The 15,518-nt window shown below is 41.2% G+C and overlaps 7 protein-coding genes across 7 annotated transcripts; all 7 read right to left on the bottom strand.

The window, feature by feature from the left end:
* Positions 1-2,964: 2,964 nt before the first annotated feature.
* ATC70_010356 (uncharacterized protein) lies at positions 2,965-5,877 on the bottom strand (the record flags this gene model as incomplete). The annotated part of the gene is made up of 1 exon (XM_064829575.1): positions 2,965-5,877. The coding sequence occupies one exon, from the start codon at positions 5,875-5,877 to the stop codon at positions 2,965-2,967; it is 2,913 nt and encodes a 970-aa protein (XP_064682077.1).
* Positions 5,878-5,922: 45 nt separating this feature from the next.
* Positions 5,923-6,261, bottom strand: ATC70_010355 (uncharacterized protein; the record flags this gene model as incomplete). Its single annotated transcript, XM_064829574.1, has 1 exon — positions 5,923-6,261. One exon carries the CDS (start codon positions 6,259-6,261, stop codon positions 5,923-5,925), a length of 339 nt encoding a protein of 112 aa, XP_064682076.1.
* A 74-nt stretch (positions 6,262-6,335) lies between these two features.
* Positions 6,336-7,837, bottom strand: ATC70_010354 (uncharacterized protein; the record flags this gene model as incomplete). Its single annotated transcript, XM_064829573.1, has 3 exons — positions 6,336-7,126; positions 7,181-7,410; positions 7,476-7,837. The coding sequence occupies 3 exons, from the start codon at positions 7,835-7,837 to the stop codon at positions 6,336-6,338; spliced, it is 1,383 nt and encodes a 460-aa protein (XP_064682075.1).
* Positions 7,838-9,035: 1,198 nt separating this feature from the next.
* Positions 9,036-10,248, bottom strand: ATC70_010353 (uncharacterized protein; the record flags this gene model as incomplete). The annotated part of the gene is made up of 7 exons (XM_064829572.1): positions 9,036-9,346; positions 9,405-9,534; positions 9,596-9,666; positions 9,732-9,820; positions 9,876-9,979; positions 10,042-10,188; positions 10,246-10,248. 7 exons carry the CDS (start codon positions 10,246-10,248, stop codon positions 9,036-9,038), a joined length of 855 nt encoding a protein of 284 aa, XP_064682074.1.
* A 1,146-nt stretch (positions 10,249-11,394) lies between these two features.
* Positions 11,395-11,757, bottom strand: ATC70_010352 (uncharacterized protein; the record flags this gene model as incomplete). Its single annotated transcript, XM_064829571.1, has 1 exon — positions 11,395-11,757. The coding sequence occupies one exon, from the start codon at positions 11,755-11,757 to the stop codon at positions 11,395-11,397; it is 363 nt and encodes a 120-aa protein (XP_064682073.1).
* Positions 11,758-12,090: 333 nt separating this feature from the next.
* Positions 12,091-13,331, bottom strand: ATC70_010351 (uncharacterized protein; the record flags this gene model as incomplete). Its single annotated transcript, XM_064829570.1, has 6 exons — positions 12,091-12,261; positions 12,316-12,837; positions 12,890-12,952; positions 13,003-13,053; positions 13,116-13,144; positions 13,211-13,331. The coding sequence occupies 6 exons, from the start codon at positions 13,329-13,331 to the stop codon at positions 12,091-12,093; spliced, it is 957 nt and encodes a 318-aa protein (XP_064682072.1).
* A 449-nt stretch (positions 13,332-13,780) lies between these two features.
* ATC70_010350 (uncharacterized protein) lies at positions 13,781-14,221 on the bottom strand (the record flags this gene model as incomplete). Its single annotated transcript, XM_064829569.1, has 1 exon — positions 13,781-14,221. The coding sequence occupies one exon, from the start codon at positions 14,219-14,221 to the stop codon at positions 13,781-13,783; it is 441 nt and encodes a 146-aa protein (XP_064682071.1).
* Positions 14,222-15,518: the final 1,297 nt, after the last annotated feature.

The raw sequence follows: 15,518 nt of genomic DNA, 5'->3' as shown, positions 1-15,518 counted from the left end.
GTCTCAATATCATTACCCTTTTGGATTACCGCAAATGGAACAGAATGCTCTCAACATGTTGGTCGTGGTATTGCTGCTGCGGAAGGAGTTGCTGCATCTGTAAATGCACCAACCAGGCTTGGCTAGATATTTGATATTCAAGGACAGGAATACACCAGCCTTAATCTTCGGCATCTATGGGATCAAGATTTGGATATTTTTTTTTTTTGGTACTTTCTCAATAAAGACAAATTTTTAGAAACAAAAAGATCTCAGGCTTGATCCCAGAAATTTTTGCAAATTTCCCTGTTCCACGTGGCTCCATTAGGGTAAGAGTAGATGCTTCCTCCTTATTACCAAGCAAATAAGATGGTCATGATATGATTATTCATCGAAATACAAAAAGTGTAGGTGCTGCAAATGTGGCACATAGACTTGGCAAGTCGTATTCTCAAAATAATGGCACCATCACAGGCATTAGACGATATGTGCTACATTTAGAATATTGGTAAACATCAATTAATGATGGCGGAATCTTGTCAATAGTTTATTTGAAAATATGTATACAGTAGATCACACAAGTATGTATAATGATGAGGAGGGTATATATGTGGGATACAGGTTATGGAGTTGGCTATGTACAGATTGAAGTATTTGTAAAAAAAAAAAAAAAAAAAAAGAGGTATACATGGAGACAGCAGCAAGCTTATTTCTTGTTGACGTTGAGGGCCTCATCGACTTTTGTATGGCGTACACAGGGGCAGTCGTCTTCATGAGAGAATATTGTTGTATCTACACCACAGTTTGGACAGAATGTATATTCATTTGTATTGATTGTTGAGTTGATTGAATTGTAGAATCGCATGATTGTAGCAGGTATTGACTTGATGGATGATAGGTGTAAGGGAAAAGCCAAATTGTGGTGCTCCTTTTATACAAATTATTCAATTGAGGCTCAGTTGAAGAGAGCTTAATTTGCTGAACGGGTCCTGCCAAGCAAAATGCCTCCTGCTCCATAAATTGGGTAGAATCAATCCTCCGAAATCCTTATGCACGGCGAAATATGCCCCCGTCCAATGCTTTAAACTTGCCTGATGTTTAACAAACATTTGAAACTTGTGAATTTTCTACAACACTCAAAGAACCCTAAGCCGAGCGGCGCTACACACCATCCATCTCCTTTATTGCAGTATTCATGCGACTTGATTTCGAAAACAAACGATTGCTGTAGAAGGTTTCTCCGCTTCTTAATAGGCTTAATTTGGGGCCGGATCACATAAATAAAGAGTATGCTTGTTGGGAAATACCCACCTGATTCGTAACACCTCAGCTTTTTAAATTTGATAAGCTTCAACCTTGGCCAAAAAGCTTAGTTTCTTATACAGTCTTGTCAATATGTTCACATGAGTCAATATGTCACCATTTTCCATGTTGCTGTTTTGCGTATTTTTCCTGGTGGCCGGTTCCTAACCTCAGTAGCTCATTGTCGCATGAAATCAGGATTTAAGCAAGTATCCATGATCATCGCTTATGTTTCATTTTTTTTTTTTTTACAATGCTGGTGTTTCAATTGATTCAGTGGATACCCAGTCTTTGCTATTGGCTCCCGTCAGCATGGAAAGTATGCAGACCATGACATGTTGAGCAAAAGAATTCTACAAACTTCTATCGTAATGCTTGTAATTTTCATCGAAACTATGCATAGCTAGATAGCATGGGTTGAATGCAGACATAGTCTCAGCTGTAAACTACATGCCAATGAATCATGTTGTAAACCACGCTGGAGATGTGTAACTGCGGCAATAGATCCTAGTATGACAAGCTCAGCAAATCAGAAATCACTAAGCAGACATTCCATTCATCCATTGTAAGCGACCTACTCATTGGCCAGTGTCAAGTTTTGGAGTTTTATGGATAAATATATCCTTGCATTGCAACATTAGGAATACGTCAAAAGCTAAAAGGAATCTCCACGTTTTTTTTTGACTCATCGCTATCATATGTCAAAATCAAATTACTTTTGTGTTGCCATGCTCAGTAACCAAAGGTCTTATCGGTCACCATACGGGTACATTGCAGTTTGAAACGAAAGAAAATACCATTGTTTCCTCCTAGTGTCTTAGCTTTCCATATATTGAAAAATCTCAGTCGTGCCATAATGTGTTCCTGATTCCACTAATGCTTACTGCAATTTTACTTTTTAGCCTTATAATATAGCGTGGAAAGCTTTTTTGTATGATTTACAACGGTGGATCTGAATGTTTGGCAATGCCTTGCGTCTGTATTAATGAGAACAATACATATTCGGGGCTACAGCATGTTTGAATTACATCGTACTACACAAAACACAGCGAAATTCTATGCATTTAAGCGGTATTTTCTCGGGTTAGAAGCCGTTTTAGACCGCCGGGACAGTACTACACAATTGCTCTCAACTAGCACTTCCTTTCTGATACTTTTGCTCAATTTTTTTGGCATCACCAGAAATCGACTAAAACGGATAAGGGATACCTCATAGTTTTCTTCGAAAATCAAACGATCACGTTTTTGACAGCAAAAATGAAGACTTTTACTAAGGCATATGTCAAATCAAAATGTTTCTCTCGGTCCAAAGCAACCCCTGAAATCACTTTTGTGGAATCTTCATATGTAACATCTCGACATTTTCGCCAAAAACACCATTTCATATTTTTAAAAATTGCTCAGTAAGTTTGTTCAAAACATCCACTTTTCCATGCACCATTGGATGCGCCTCAAAAAGTACTTTAAGGAAGCTTAAGGAAGTTTAAGATGTTCATCACATTTCATACAGTCGAATCTTTCAAAATAGTTTTTTTTTTGTTAAATTTTGTTTATTGATTGAGCCGCGTACACTAGGAGTAATGGGTCGAAGTGAAGAGGCGGGTGCAATTGAAAAGAAAATAATAAAAAGAAGGTAAAATATTAACTAAACTAACCTAAACAGAACTATCGAAACTATCTAAACTACAAAAGGGAGTGGATTTGATCCTCATCCACTGTCTGGCGAACAGTGGAGCGGATATTCACCAGAATTGCCTCAGGGACAAGGATGATGTTGTCAAAAACAAAGCGCATATGGGCTAGCCATATTTGAGACAGGGTAATGAGTAGGGCTCTGTATGGATGGATGCCTTTGACTTGGGAGTACCAAATATCCGAAAAGTCCAGGGACAGAAGAGCCTCTTTGATGTCCGTGATGGACGTGGTGGGCCATAGGAATTCAAAAATGACGCCTTGCCATACCTTTTCTTTGGATGGACAGTCAAAGAGCAGGTGGCTGGCAGTTTCATTGGGAGACAAGCAGACAGGACAATTGTGAGACTCGAAGACTCCAGGCATCATGTAGTGTAATTTGCTTCGAGAAGGGATACAGCCTGTGATGAGCCAGTATATCACATTACGCTGAATGTAGGTAAGAGACAGAAACCAAAAGAATTTCCAATGAGAAGCAGAGATATTCTGCAAGACCAAGGGTTGTTCCATCGACGACAGCACAGACAGACGAAATGGTTTGGCCGAAGCCTGAGCATTTCCAAGAGATTGGCCATCGTGCAGACTAAATTGATTCACCAGCGGCGCAAAAGAGACTCCAGGATCTACAAGAGGGGCTGGGCTACACACTGGGAGGAAGTAGGGCTGGAATTTAAGAGTGCCAGATGCGAGGCCTCTAAACACTGTTGAGGGAGCTCGCTTCCAACTGAGGAGGGAAGGGTCACGAGTGTCTTTCCAATGTACAAAGTTAAGTCGGGCATCGTACTGAAATACATCAGAAACCATCATCTCTTTGACTTTAAGAGGAACATAGAAAGCCGCCTGTAATGAAAGAGCCATGGCAGTTGCAGTATTGATCGGGGTCGCATCAAACGACTTGGGAAGATAGTCAACTGTACGATATAACATATCGACAGTTCTCGTGCGTTGCTTTTTCAACCCCTTAGTACGACGAGCAGAGGGAAATAGCAGCGGGATTTGATGGTGGGGATAACCATTAACATTGCGGATGTGGTAGCTTAAGAGGTACGACACAGGATGGGAATCAATGACATCTTGATCTTGAACCAGTATTGGGTGGAGCCAACGAAAATACAAAGCCGAAGCTTGTATTTGGATGTCTACAACACCGAGACCACCTTTTTCCTTTGGTAGAGTCCACACCTTCCAAGGGATGACGGGGAAGATGTTTCTTCTCAAGAACTGAATAGCCAGAGAGCGCAGCTGCTTGAAATCAGCTTGAGTCAAAGGCATAACACGCAGGATGTACCATAGCTTGGACAGCAAAAGAGAGTTCAGTACTGTAGCCTTTCCAACGACCGATAAGGAGCGACCAGAATGAATCTGGATGGCAGTTTTGATCTTGGTTACCAAAGCACCCATAAAATGAACACGTTGTATCCTACTTTGGACGAGGGGAAATCCCAGATAGGTTAACGGTTCATCGTCCTCAACAGAATGGAGATGTGTGATGCCCATTTGAGATAATGGACCCTCCCACATATCCCACGTATTCCGACCAGACACGGAAAAGGCTTCCACGTTGGCATTATTAAACTTGGCGTTGGAGGCAGCACAGTAACGAGCCATATGGAGCTGTAACCGGGTCAAATCATTGGAGTCATGGATAAACACCAAAGCGTCATCAGCATAGCACAGGAGCTTTGTTCGTTCAATACCCATCAAGTAGCCTTGAATTTGACGATCATGCAGGATTGCAAGCAGAAAAGGTTCAAATGCCAAGTTGTACAGTACAGGAGAGAGAGGATCCCCCTGCTTTAAGCCACGAAGTTTCGCCACTTCAGTTGACAAATGACCATTGACGTTGATACGTATGAAGTTGTCACCCATCCACTTGGAGATACACTTGATAATAGGGCGAGGAAACCCGAATTTCCCCAATACCTTCGTCAAATATTCCAAGTTCGCCCGATCGTATGCCTTTTCTTGGTCCAGAAGAAGACCGATGTCATAATCCAAGGTGCTAAAGGTAGTATCATTTTCCTGTTGTTCAGCAATAGACCATTTACGTTGTGCATCTTCCATAAGCAGCTGGCAGATCATGCCATTTTTGGTAATGAATCGACCAGGAATAAATCCAAGCTGATGTCGGCTGGTCAAGTTGGAAGACACCTCCATGATTCGACGGTTGACATTGCGAGTGAAGAGCTTGTAATCCGAATTAGCCAGAGACAGAGGACGGTAGTTCTTCATTTCAGCTGGATCGCCTTTTCTGTAAAGCAGACACATAACGGATTCGTTCCAAGATGGCGGAAACTTACCCTTCTTTAAAGCTTCATTGTAGACTAATTGGATGAGATCATGGAACGGTGGAAATTTCATTACCAAGTACAGGATTTCATAAGGTAATCCATCAGGTCCAGGACTACTCAAACGACGAGTCTGCTTGCTATCGGTCAAGAGCTCCTCCACATCAATCGGCATCATCAAAGCTTCCTGCTGCTCGCTGTTGAGCTTCAAATGACCTGGGATGTTGCGAATCATAACACTGAAGGCTGTTGAATCCAGAGCCTCCGGTGTGAAAAGCGAGGTGTAAAAGTAGGTAGCAATGTTGGAGATGCTAGGTTGATCTTGACATAGATCGCCAGTCGTAGGGTTCCTGAGTTCCACAATTGAATGACGATTCTTTCGAGACACCACAGAGCGCTTCAGGAAGCCTGGAGATTTCTCATCATGTTCCCGCCAAAATTTACCTGCCTTCAAGATCTCTATTTCTGCAAGAGAGTGCTGGAGAGATTGCATCTGTTGATTAGCCATGTCCAAGCCTTGAAAAACCAAGCCTCTTGTCTTCTTATGCCGCATCATCTTGTTTCTCTTTGATAGCAGTCGGTGTAGCTGTTGTTTCCGCCAGTTCAAGTCCTCCATTTGATATTGTTTGATAAACATCTTTACTCCAGCTTTGATCCAATCTCATTGTTGTTGTGGAGTGGAGAAACGCTGGATCTTTGCCAGACGTGCCTCACTATCAATGAGGAATTCTGCCAATGCCTTCCTAAATGCCTTGGTGCGAGCCAAGAACGGATTTGCCTTCCAGTTACCAGGACCACGGCCATTCGCATCTTGAAATCGAAAAGAGAATCCCAAGAGTTCATGGTCGGTCCAGGCAGGAGATAGATACTGCTGGTTGGTGCTAGTGACTAAATGATGAGCGTTTGAACTACAAAAGATGTAATCCAGAATCCCTGCATTGCTTCCACTATGCCAAGTGTTATGTTTATCATTCCCAAAAAACGTCAATAAAATAGTCATCGAGTAGATCGGTCCATTCCACTGGTGCACTGGTGAGGGTGGCTATTTTCACTGTATTTTGCTGATTAATCATATTAATGTTGGGGAGGTGAAAAAGGGCCTGTCAAGCCGAGTTGGTGTCCAGTCTCTACTTCATTAGATGTAGCTTGTTGTTTGGCAGAGCTAACATCATCCGCGCCATTAAATTTACCGATCTTCTTCGCAGGGCGTTCAGGGCGCTCCTCTCGTTCATTAGCAGAATGGGTAGAAAATTTGTACATGGCAATATCATTGGAAGCTCCTTTTCCATCGACTTCTTTAACTTGGAGTTCTAGAGGATCAACCATTTGAACATCTCTATCAACTACCTGCTTTCTAGCACCTGTTTGACTATCAGCGTCACCTTGAGAGCTACCTTGCTGGGTAGCAGCAGTTCGATTATCGGGACCACCTTGGGGTCCACCAGATGCACCATCTTGGCCTTTTCTTTGGGCACCACCTTTGTTTCCAACTGGAGTACCACCAGGAGTTACTTTGGAGCCACCTTGAGTACCCTTTTTACCCTCTTTGGCCACCTGAGAGCCCTTTCGGGGTTTGACAGGAGTGTTTTCCACCGCACGGACCTTGTTTGGGCTGTCATTGCGACTGCAGTTCTTCACCACATGTCCAGTTTCATTGCAATGGTGGCAGCGAACCCACTTCTTGTAGTCAGGACAATCAGCCCGACAGTGTTTAGAGCTCTGACAATTACGACAGAAAGCCGGTATTTGATCCCATTGGAGTAAATCTTTTCGTTGATCCGAAGCTGTCAAATCCCAGACAATGACACGGCTGAGTTTCTCCAAATGGCGATGACCAGGGCAAGATTTACCATCGGGATGTAACTCTTAACATTCATAGCCAGGGCTGGAAGGAACCGTTAGATTAAGAGTAGCATAACCTTCTCCTTGGTAGATCCCATCAGTTCTCGAGATGCCGTGATCCAAGACATCCCCGAACGCAGAAAGACGGGCAGCCATTTCCTCCTTCAACTGAAAGGCAGGCAAGAAAGGGAGATTCTCCAGAGTCAGTTTCACAATCGCAGCATCAGCATGGTACGAGGCAAATTCTTTCACAAAGGTGCCATCCTCTAGAGTGATACCTTCTTCAATGAGAATCTTACGACCTTCGCTGTTGGGCAGCCAATGGTTTCCAAGAAGGCATGGTTGAGGTAGTGTCGAGGTTGTTTCCTGTACCCAAGGAATTCTTCATACATGTCTTCAGCATTGGAGGATTCGTTGAATTGAAGAAGAGCCTTTTTCAAGAGATTGAAATCCTTGATAGGCGTCAGATCGATGAAGGCGGAATCCTGTTCCACGCCTTTGAGGAATGGACGGATGACCGCCTGAGGCGGTGGCGAAGCATCCCCATTGATGGCCTGTTGCGAGGCTTCTGCTTCAGTAACAGGTCGTTTTACGATGGTGAGGTTGAAAGAGACGATGGATTGTTGTTGTCTGTTGTTGCCTTTGCGGCGTGAGTTAACCACATGAGTCCACAACAGTGGAGCCGCAGTGTCAGCTTGCGAGGAACGTTGATGTATTTGACTAGTGTCTGACATGCGAAAAACAAAACATAAAATAAATTGTCAAAATAGATCGAGGAAGTCGAAAAAGTGATCAAAACTTTAATAAGTGTCAGAGGTCCAAAGACATGACAAAGTGATCAAAATTCCCATTTCGAGTGATAAAATGTATACCGGACATTGAGTTTATTTTAGCTGGAAAAAGCAATACCATGCCCCACCAGCCATAATCAATTTAAACTCAGTTATTGTTTTTTATGTTCAAGATTGGACAGATTTTGTCTTTCTTCGACTTCATTAAGCTATTTTGCGAGATTCGACTATATAAGTTGTGAAGATTTTCCTAAGCTTCCTAATACATTCTTGTAGTACTTTTCATGGCGCTTCCAGTGGTGTTAATTGTAATAGGTGTTTCAAATGAAACTATCGAGCAATTTAGTAGAATATGAAAAGCGGTTTCTGGACAAAAAGTCGAGGTTTTGTATATGAAGGTTCCACAAAGATGGTTTCAAAGGCTACGTTGGATTGATAGACACATTTTGATTCAAGATATACCATAGTAAAAGTCTTCGTTATCAAGGTAAAAAACGCAATCGTTTGATTTTCAATGAAAACCATGAGGGGTACCTCATGCTTTTTGGTCGATTTTCGGTCATGTTTTTTTTGATCCTCAAAAAGTTGAGCAAAGGTATCAGGAAGTTACTGCTACTCGAGTACAATTGTCTGGTGCTATTCTGACCATCTAAAATGGCCTTGAACGCGAGAAAACACAATTCAAATGTACCCAGTTTTTGCTGCATTAAGCACACTCTTGAATAGAAAGGGGGTAATACCAGTATGCTGCTTGTCCGTATGTGAAGCAGCTACGTGTATATGGATGCAGAGCATCACATAAAAATCAGATCCACAAATAATATGAGGGGTTTTCATGTGAAAGTGAAGGGTCAAAATGAAAGTGACAGTATTTTAATGATACGCAATAGCAATCGGTAGCGCGAGCTGACGCTGCGCAGGTTGGTTCTCACCGAAGCGAAGCGAAGGTAGAGAGCAATTCGAAGCATAAACACTCGTATTATATAACAGAAAATTGCGCCCAAAGCTTGACTATAATTATGCTACTATAAGCTACGCGGGGCAAGTAATAGAAACATTCATCTGAAATCTGATGAAGTGGCCTTTCACTGAATATATGGATCCTGTTTTAATATTTTTTGTTATCTTTATTTTAATCATTTTAATTATCCGTATCCATTGGGTCTGCTGCTTCGAATAATACAGCAGCAGCGGGTTCAGAGGGCTCAGAATCATTGTTGGAACCTGAAGTGGTATTGGCAGCAGCGCCGCCAGGGCCAGCGGCTCTAGTTCTGCCTGTATCTTCACCAAGTAAATCCAGATATCTTTGCAGTGCTTCGCCTTCAACGATTTCGAATGGATGGCCGTCTCCTACAATGCCGAGAGATGTGTTGTCGATATTGAGATCTTTGTCTTGTTGCAATGTGTCACGAAGTGCTTGAAGACCATGACGAACAAGCTCCTCCAAGGATGCTATTTCGAGTATCGTCAGTACTCACGCTACTCAATCCTGAATTAGCATAAATCATACCATTAGTGAAATCTTCGCGGTATCTTTCGAGGTAAGTCTTGGCTGATTGAGATCTAGCACCGATAGACATGGCATAATATTCGAAGCTAGTACCAGAAGGAGAACATTCAAAAAGATGAGGTCCAGTTTCCTAATTCCACTTGATTAGTCCATGTATCCTTCAACCCTCTTCCGCTGTCTACTATATTTACATCATAACCAATGACAAGAAGACCAACACCGTAAGGTCTACGTCCATATTGTTGAGTATTTACCTGTGCCTCTACAAAGTATTTGATCAAACAAGTGTCAGTTGCCTATGTTTCTAAATAAAGCTGATCATCTTACTGTCGGCAATGGCGTTCACGATTCTTTGTGTGGGCAAAGGTCTATCATACAACATCTTTGATCTCATGGCTTCGGAACGCATGAAATTACTATCGACAGGAGTTTATATGAGCTATCGTCTACATAAGCAAGCATTGCTCTTACCTCAAGACACGGGCATCAGAGGTCAAGCCTGCAATACCAATACCCATATGGTCATCAATCTTGATCAGTTTCTTTTGGTAAGAAGCCAACTCGCCGGATGAACGCTGGCAAATGGTTGTCTGGTTAATTTGCTTCTATTTGATGATTCCAGTCAATGCTGAATTACCTTGAGTGCAAGCAAAATGGCAAATTTATCACTTCTCAAACCAATAGCAGCAGAACCTTGCTTTACTGCTTCCACAGCATATTCAACTTGATGAATACGACCTTGGGGAGACCAAGTCGAGACATCGTTATCGTATTGATTTCTAAACTATAGGGCAAGGCTTAGTATTCTACAGCTCAAATGGCTCCCTGTTTTGCAGCTCACCATAGTTTATAGTGTCGAGTTGTATGAAAAAATAGTTGTCCTGCACTTCGCGTTTGTACATTACGAATATAAATGTACTTGGATAGTGACTCTTTAAGCTCTTCTGAACGCGCGGCCGTCGAAGCAAGTTGTTTAGATGTCCTGATGACGTACATTTCGGTTTCCTAATGGAAATGTGCCTGTATTGCTCGATTCTATTGAGTATATGGATCATGGAGCTTCTAGTATTGGCTGCTTGGTATGATTGTACAGCATAAGGTATAATAACGCTCTTTTTTTTTTTGGAGCAATTTTGCGTTTTGAATGCATATCTTTACCAAAAGTTTGTATAGTCATACATTTTCTGGTCACCGAGATGCAATAGCAGCGCTTTCACTTATTGAATAAGCTGAATACTACTATAAAAATCAAATTCTGATACCAAGCAGGCATATGTTTATGATGAACCGTTTTCACACTTACTTTGCTTTTGGGTACTGCTCTATTACTATATAAATTTGTAGATTAAAGTTCAATGTAAGGCAGCAGCCATCTTCATCGTCCATTGGGATGAGATCTACCAATCAAATGATATCGCCATGGCCAAATGTTCAGCACAGATATATGGATACACTAAAGTGTCATCAGTAAAATCACTTTGTTTCAATTAGCAAGCAAAAATGAAGCGTATGTGGCTCTAAATGCCCATTATTTCAGGAGTCATGAGCTATCCAAGCACCTCCTTAAACCACACCCCAATACGATGAGACCATTGTTCAATTGAGGTGGTTTAATTTAAATGTTTTATGAGCTTGTGGAACAAAGATGCTTAATGAAATATCACATCTCGAGTTCCAGACTCGCATACTGTTTCGCCTTGTCTGAAGGCAAGGTACTCTGAAAGATTTCGTAGCTGTGCATATACCTGGTGTATAACAATGCCAACAGTAAGCTTTTTGGTCTGGCAAAATGTCATCATTGAAACAATAAAAAATTAATAGATCAAGGAGGTTGATGATTAGATTATAGTGCCTTTCTAATGTATAAAAAAAGAAAAAATATCCCAAATCTAGTATTTGTGTATCTTCTTGATTTCCTCCTCCTCTTTCTCTCTTGTGTTCTCGCACATTTTGAGTAGTGCATGAGGTTTTATTACTATAAAATATGTATCTAATAGCGATGAGTATATTGCTGTTGTTGTTGTGGCTGTTGAGGATAGTCTGGCATTTTGTGAAATCCGTTGATATCCACTGGCACCGTCTCTGAGAAACCGCCACCAGAGGCATTTTGCACCATCATCATATGTCCTTGGTTCTCGGCTGCCAATCTTTTGCGCATACCTTTAATACTACGAACAATGTACCATATTAAAATAGCCAAGAAGAACAATACGAGCACGATAATGAAGACGTATCTATCATTCTTTTTGAGCCAACTTTCTTCTGGTGCATTAGAGCTGTTGAGTTGATCATTGAATCCATTTGTTGCAACATTGGGTCCTTGCTGTGCTAATACAACAGACAAAAGTGGCATGAAAAGAATCAAATGTGTATAGTTGGCCATCGCTGCGGGATGTGTTGATGTTGTCGTAACAAATTGTGGAAGGAGTGGAGAGTATGTGTGTGTATGCGAGAGGGCTGAAATGAGCGATGAACCTCTTGGAGATGATAAGAGAAGGGGAAAGAAAAGAACGATAAAGGAAAGAGAGAGGCTGGCAGCAGCAAATTGTCAATATAACACAATACAGCACACGATACACAGTTACCCAATTTATCGCCCCTGTAAAAATAGCAGCGTTTTTTATACCATGATCCAACTGATTGGCCTGATATAATTAGTTGTTAATGAGCTCAGAAATAGGTTCTTTTATTGATTATGCATGGCTTCATGTACTTCTTTGATACAAGGAACAGATGCCATTGATCCTTCGCGTTGAACTGCAATGGACGACGCAAAATTAGCCTCCTGCAATGCCACCTCGACTCTGTGGAAATACTCTTCTTTCTCGGCTCGGATGAAAGCAGCCAAAAAGTAGCCCTGCGTCTGATGTTAATCACTGATTTGCGAGTTGAGCAGTGTTCAAACACTTACGACAAATGTATCTCCTGCACCAGTAGTATCCTTTACATTAACCTTTCTGCTAGGCACCTTAAAATCTTGAGTCTGATCTCCTTGTCTGAATTTAGCTACCACACCAGCACCGCCCAATGTGATTACAATGCCTTGCATTTTGTCAAAGTTGTGCAAGAGCTCAGTTGCCAAATCCAAACCAACAACATCATTCTTATTGCCACCAAGCTCCTCGTATAAGGCTTGTGCCTCGTGCTCATTGACGACGAGAATTGTAACCTTGTCAAAGGGAAATTCTTGGAGAATACCCTTTGTCAAAGGTGCTGGATTAAAAAACACATTGAGCCCCTTTTCAGCAGCCAACTTCATAATGTCGCCACCATGGCTGATTTCATTTTGTTGTACGATCCAGTCGCCAGGGCCAAACGACTCGAGCACAGTAGCAGCCTCTTCCACAGTGTAAGTGCCATTGGTGCCAGGATAGAGCACGATACAATTGTCACCCGTCTCTTTACTGACTTGGATGAATGCACGCCCATTTCTCTGTTGTGAAAATGTCAAAACCACTCATCAGCAGGCCCGTAGTAATGCGTACCTCATTTTCTTTGACCCTTGAATAGGTCATGTCAACTCCATTTTCGCTCATAAAATCCTTAATCTAGCCGGTGTATTAGCGCTAATTCTACCATCACGTAGCGTTTATATTACCCAAACAGCGTCGTATCCAAAGTTGCCAGAGTGGTAAACACGTCCACCTGCCTGGGAGAAACACAAGACACTTTAGTTGATATTTCTCACTCAAATATCAGTATTCAGCTCACCTTTGCAAACGCAATTGACTGATTTGCACCTAAATACACTGTTAGAGCCCGAGTACTCTTCCCTTGATAGTCTCAATATGTAGAGAAACTCGTACCTTTTCCACCAGCGCGAACAACATAATCTGTGGACGACAAAGTTTCGCCTGACAAGCAAATGTGGGGTACAATGAAGGATTCGTCAACGTTGATGGAGCCGTAATTTAGAATCTTGCTCATTTCGTGTATAAGTTCTAGTATTCGTTAAAAGATAAAAGGTAGTAAAAGAAGAAATGAGAAGAGTCATAAAGTTTTTAGCGTATTTATCATGCAAAAAAAATCCCAAATCACCTTCACTGCTAAACATTGAAGCCCGGGATTTCAGCGGCAGAAGTTTCTTGAAACAAACAAATGCACTGAAAAGCGTGGGACACTGGAAAAGTGGAGTAGCAATGTTGCTTTCCAGCCTGAAAACTCTCTGTATGATCTTGATGTATGTACAGTCTCAGGAACATTTATGTATATAGACTACCATTTCACTTGCAATTTATTGTGATAATTGTGTAAAAAAATATTGAGAACAGTGTATACAATTAGGCTCGGAAGGGGGGTAAATTGGAGGGGGTTTGGGGGGCAAAAGGATATGAAGTAGGTGGAAGTGATTTACATGATGAATAAGAATCTAACATTTAATCGACAACGTTGACCTTTACAGTTTCGATAGCAGTGATTTGGCCACGACGAAGTTGAACAAGTTCCTTAAAGTCAACAGCGTAAGATCCAGGCTTGGTGCTCTTGGGGATCTTCCACTTTTTGGTATAGGTGACATATTTATTCTCCTTTGCTGAAACAGGACAGCCATGGGAAATGATGGCCACTTGCTGTTCCTTCTTGTTTCCGGTTCTCTTGTGGAAGTTGATGTTTAGTTTGAGAGCCTTACCAGCAGAGACGTTGTTCTTAATAAGAGGTTGCATAACGTATTTGACAGTCAAGTATTCACCAGCACGGAGATCTTGCCCACTCTTTGGCGATGAAATCTTTATGAATTGAAGTTGAGAAAACACACTTGCGTATGTGGTCTGGATGAAAACCAAGCATAGGGCAGCAAGTAAGAACAGTGCCTTGACCATTTTGTTTTGTTTAATAGAAAAGAAGAAAAGCCAAAAGACCGAATCTCTTGCGAGATTGATTTTATATAAATCGCCATCTACACGGCTACACAAGTCAAATTAGCTGATGTTAAAGAGCTCGCTTTCTGCTTTCCATATCTTCTTTTCAGTAGATTGGACATGGTTACACTACACTCAAAAAGAAGTGAAAAATTTACTATCAATTTATATTTCGAGTGTATAAACCGAGCTAAAAAACCTTCAAGTCCGCGTATGATATCCAACCTGGTTCTACATTGCACCACAGAGCTCGAGTTTCTCGTCCTCTGCGAAAGATATCTGGTCAATGCTGTTAAACAGCCAAGAGATCATAGATGTTTTTTTTTCGGCTGTCTTCATCTTCTACTTTTAGCTTGGAGCCATAACATATTCACATTGCAATCTCAACATTGTAGCCATCTAGTCAGCAGATATGCATTTAGATGCCTTCTATTCTTTTGTCTTTTTGGCGAAATCCGGTTTTTTGTTTCTCCAGACCTTAATTTTACAGAATTTATTTTCAAAGTATAAATAAAACAGAAATCATAAAAAGCAGTAAACATGTGTTTCTTGATTATTTGGGTGTGATACCAGCTTCCTAATTGCAACATGAGATGCTGCTATTTAAAGATTTGTTAGACAAAGAGTAATAATAAAAAGATTGATTGCAACTAAACAGACCAGTCCTTTATTATTTGAATCATAACGTGCCGTGTAGGCTCTTTTTGGCTATGCGACACCAAAGCTTATTGTAGTGTCATTTTGTAAAATGAAAGTGTATTTATATCATTCTACAACAATGAAGATCTATTTTCACTTTTCAGGGACAAATTTGCAGACGAGATCAAATCCAAACAGCATTTAATTACAACTGTAATTCTGTAAATGTTTCTCAACATTCCTAATATATGCCCTAACGCTAAATTTCTTTAATTTCATCTATGAGATCAACTACAAATCCAATGGATACGATACAAAGATCAAAATCTATTGTTCTTTCTAGAATCCAATCGTTTGTACACTGATTGAAGAGATGATTATGGTGGTACAAGTGTGCTTATGCTTCGAATTGCTCTCTACCTTCGCTTCACTTCGGTGAGAACCAACCTGCACAGCGTCAGCTCGCGCTACCGATTGCCATTGCGTATCATTAAAATACTGTCACTTTCATTTTGACCCTTCACTTTCACATGAAAACCCCTCATATTATTTGTGGATCTGATTTTTATGTGATGCTCTGCATCCATATACACGTAGCTGCTTCACATACGGACAAGCA

Source organism: Mucor velutinosus (assembly GCF_035048745.1).
Source record: "Mucor velutinosus strain NIH1002 chromosome Unknown tig00001564, whole genome shotgun sequence".
NCBI lineage: Eukaryota > Fungi > Mucoromycota > Mucoromycetes > Mucorales > Mucoraceae > Mucor > Mucor velutinosus.
Note: the sequence above shows the minus strand (reverse complement) of the source record. Positions and strands in the feature narration are given on the sequence as shown.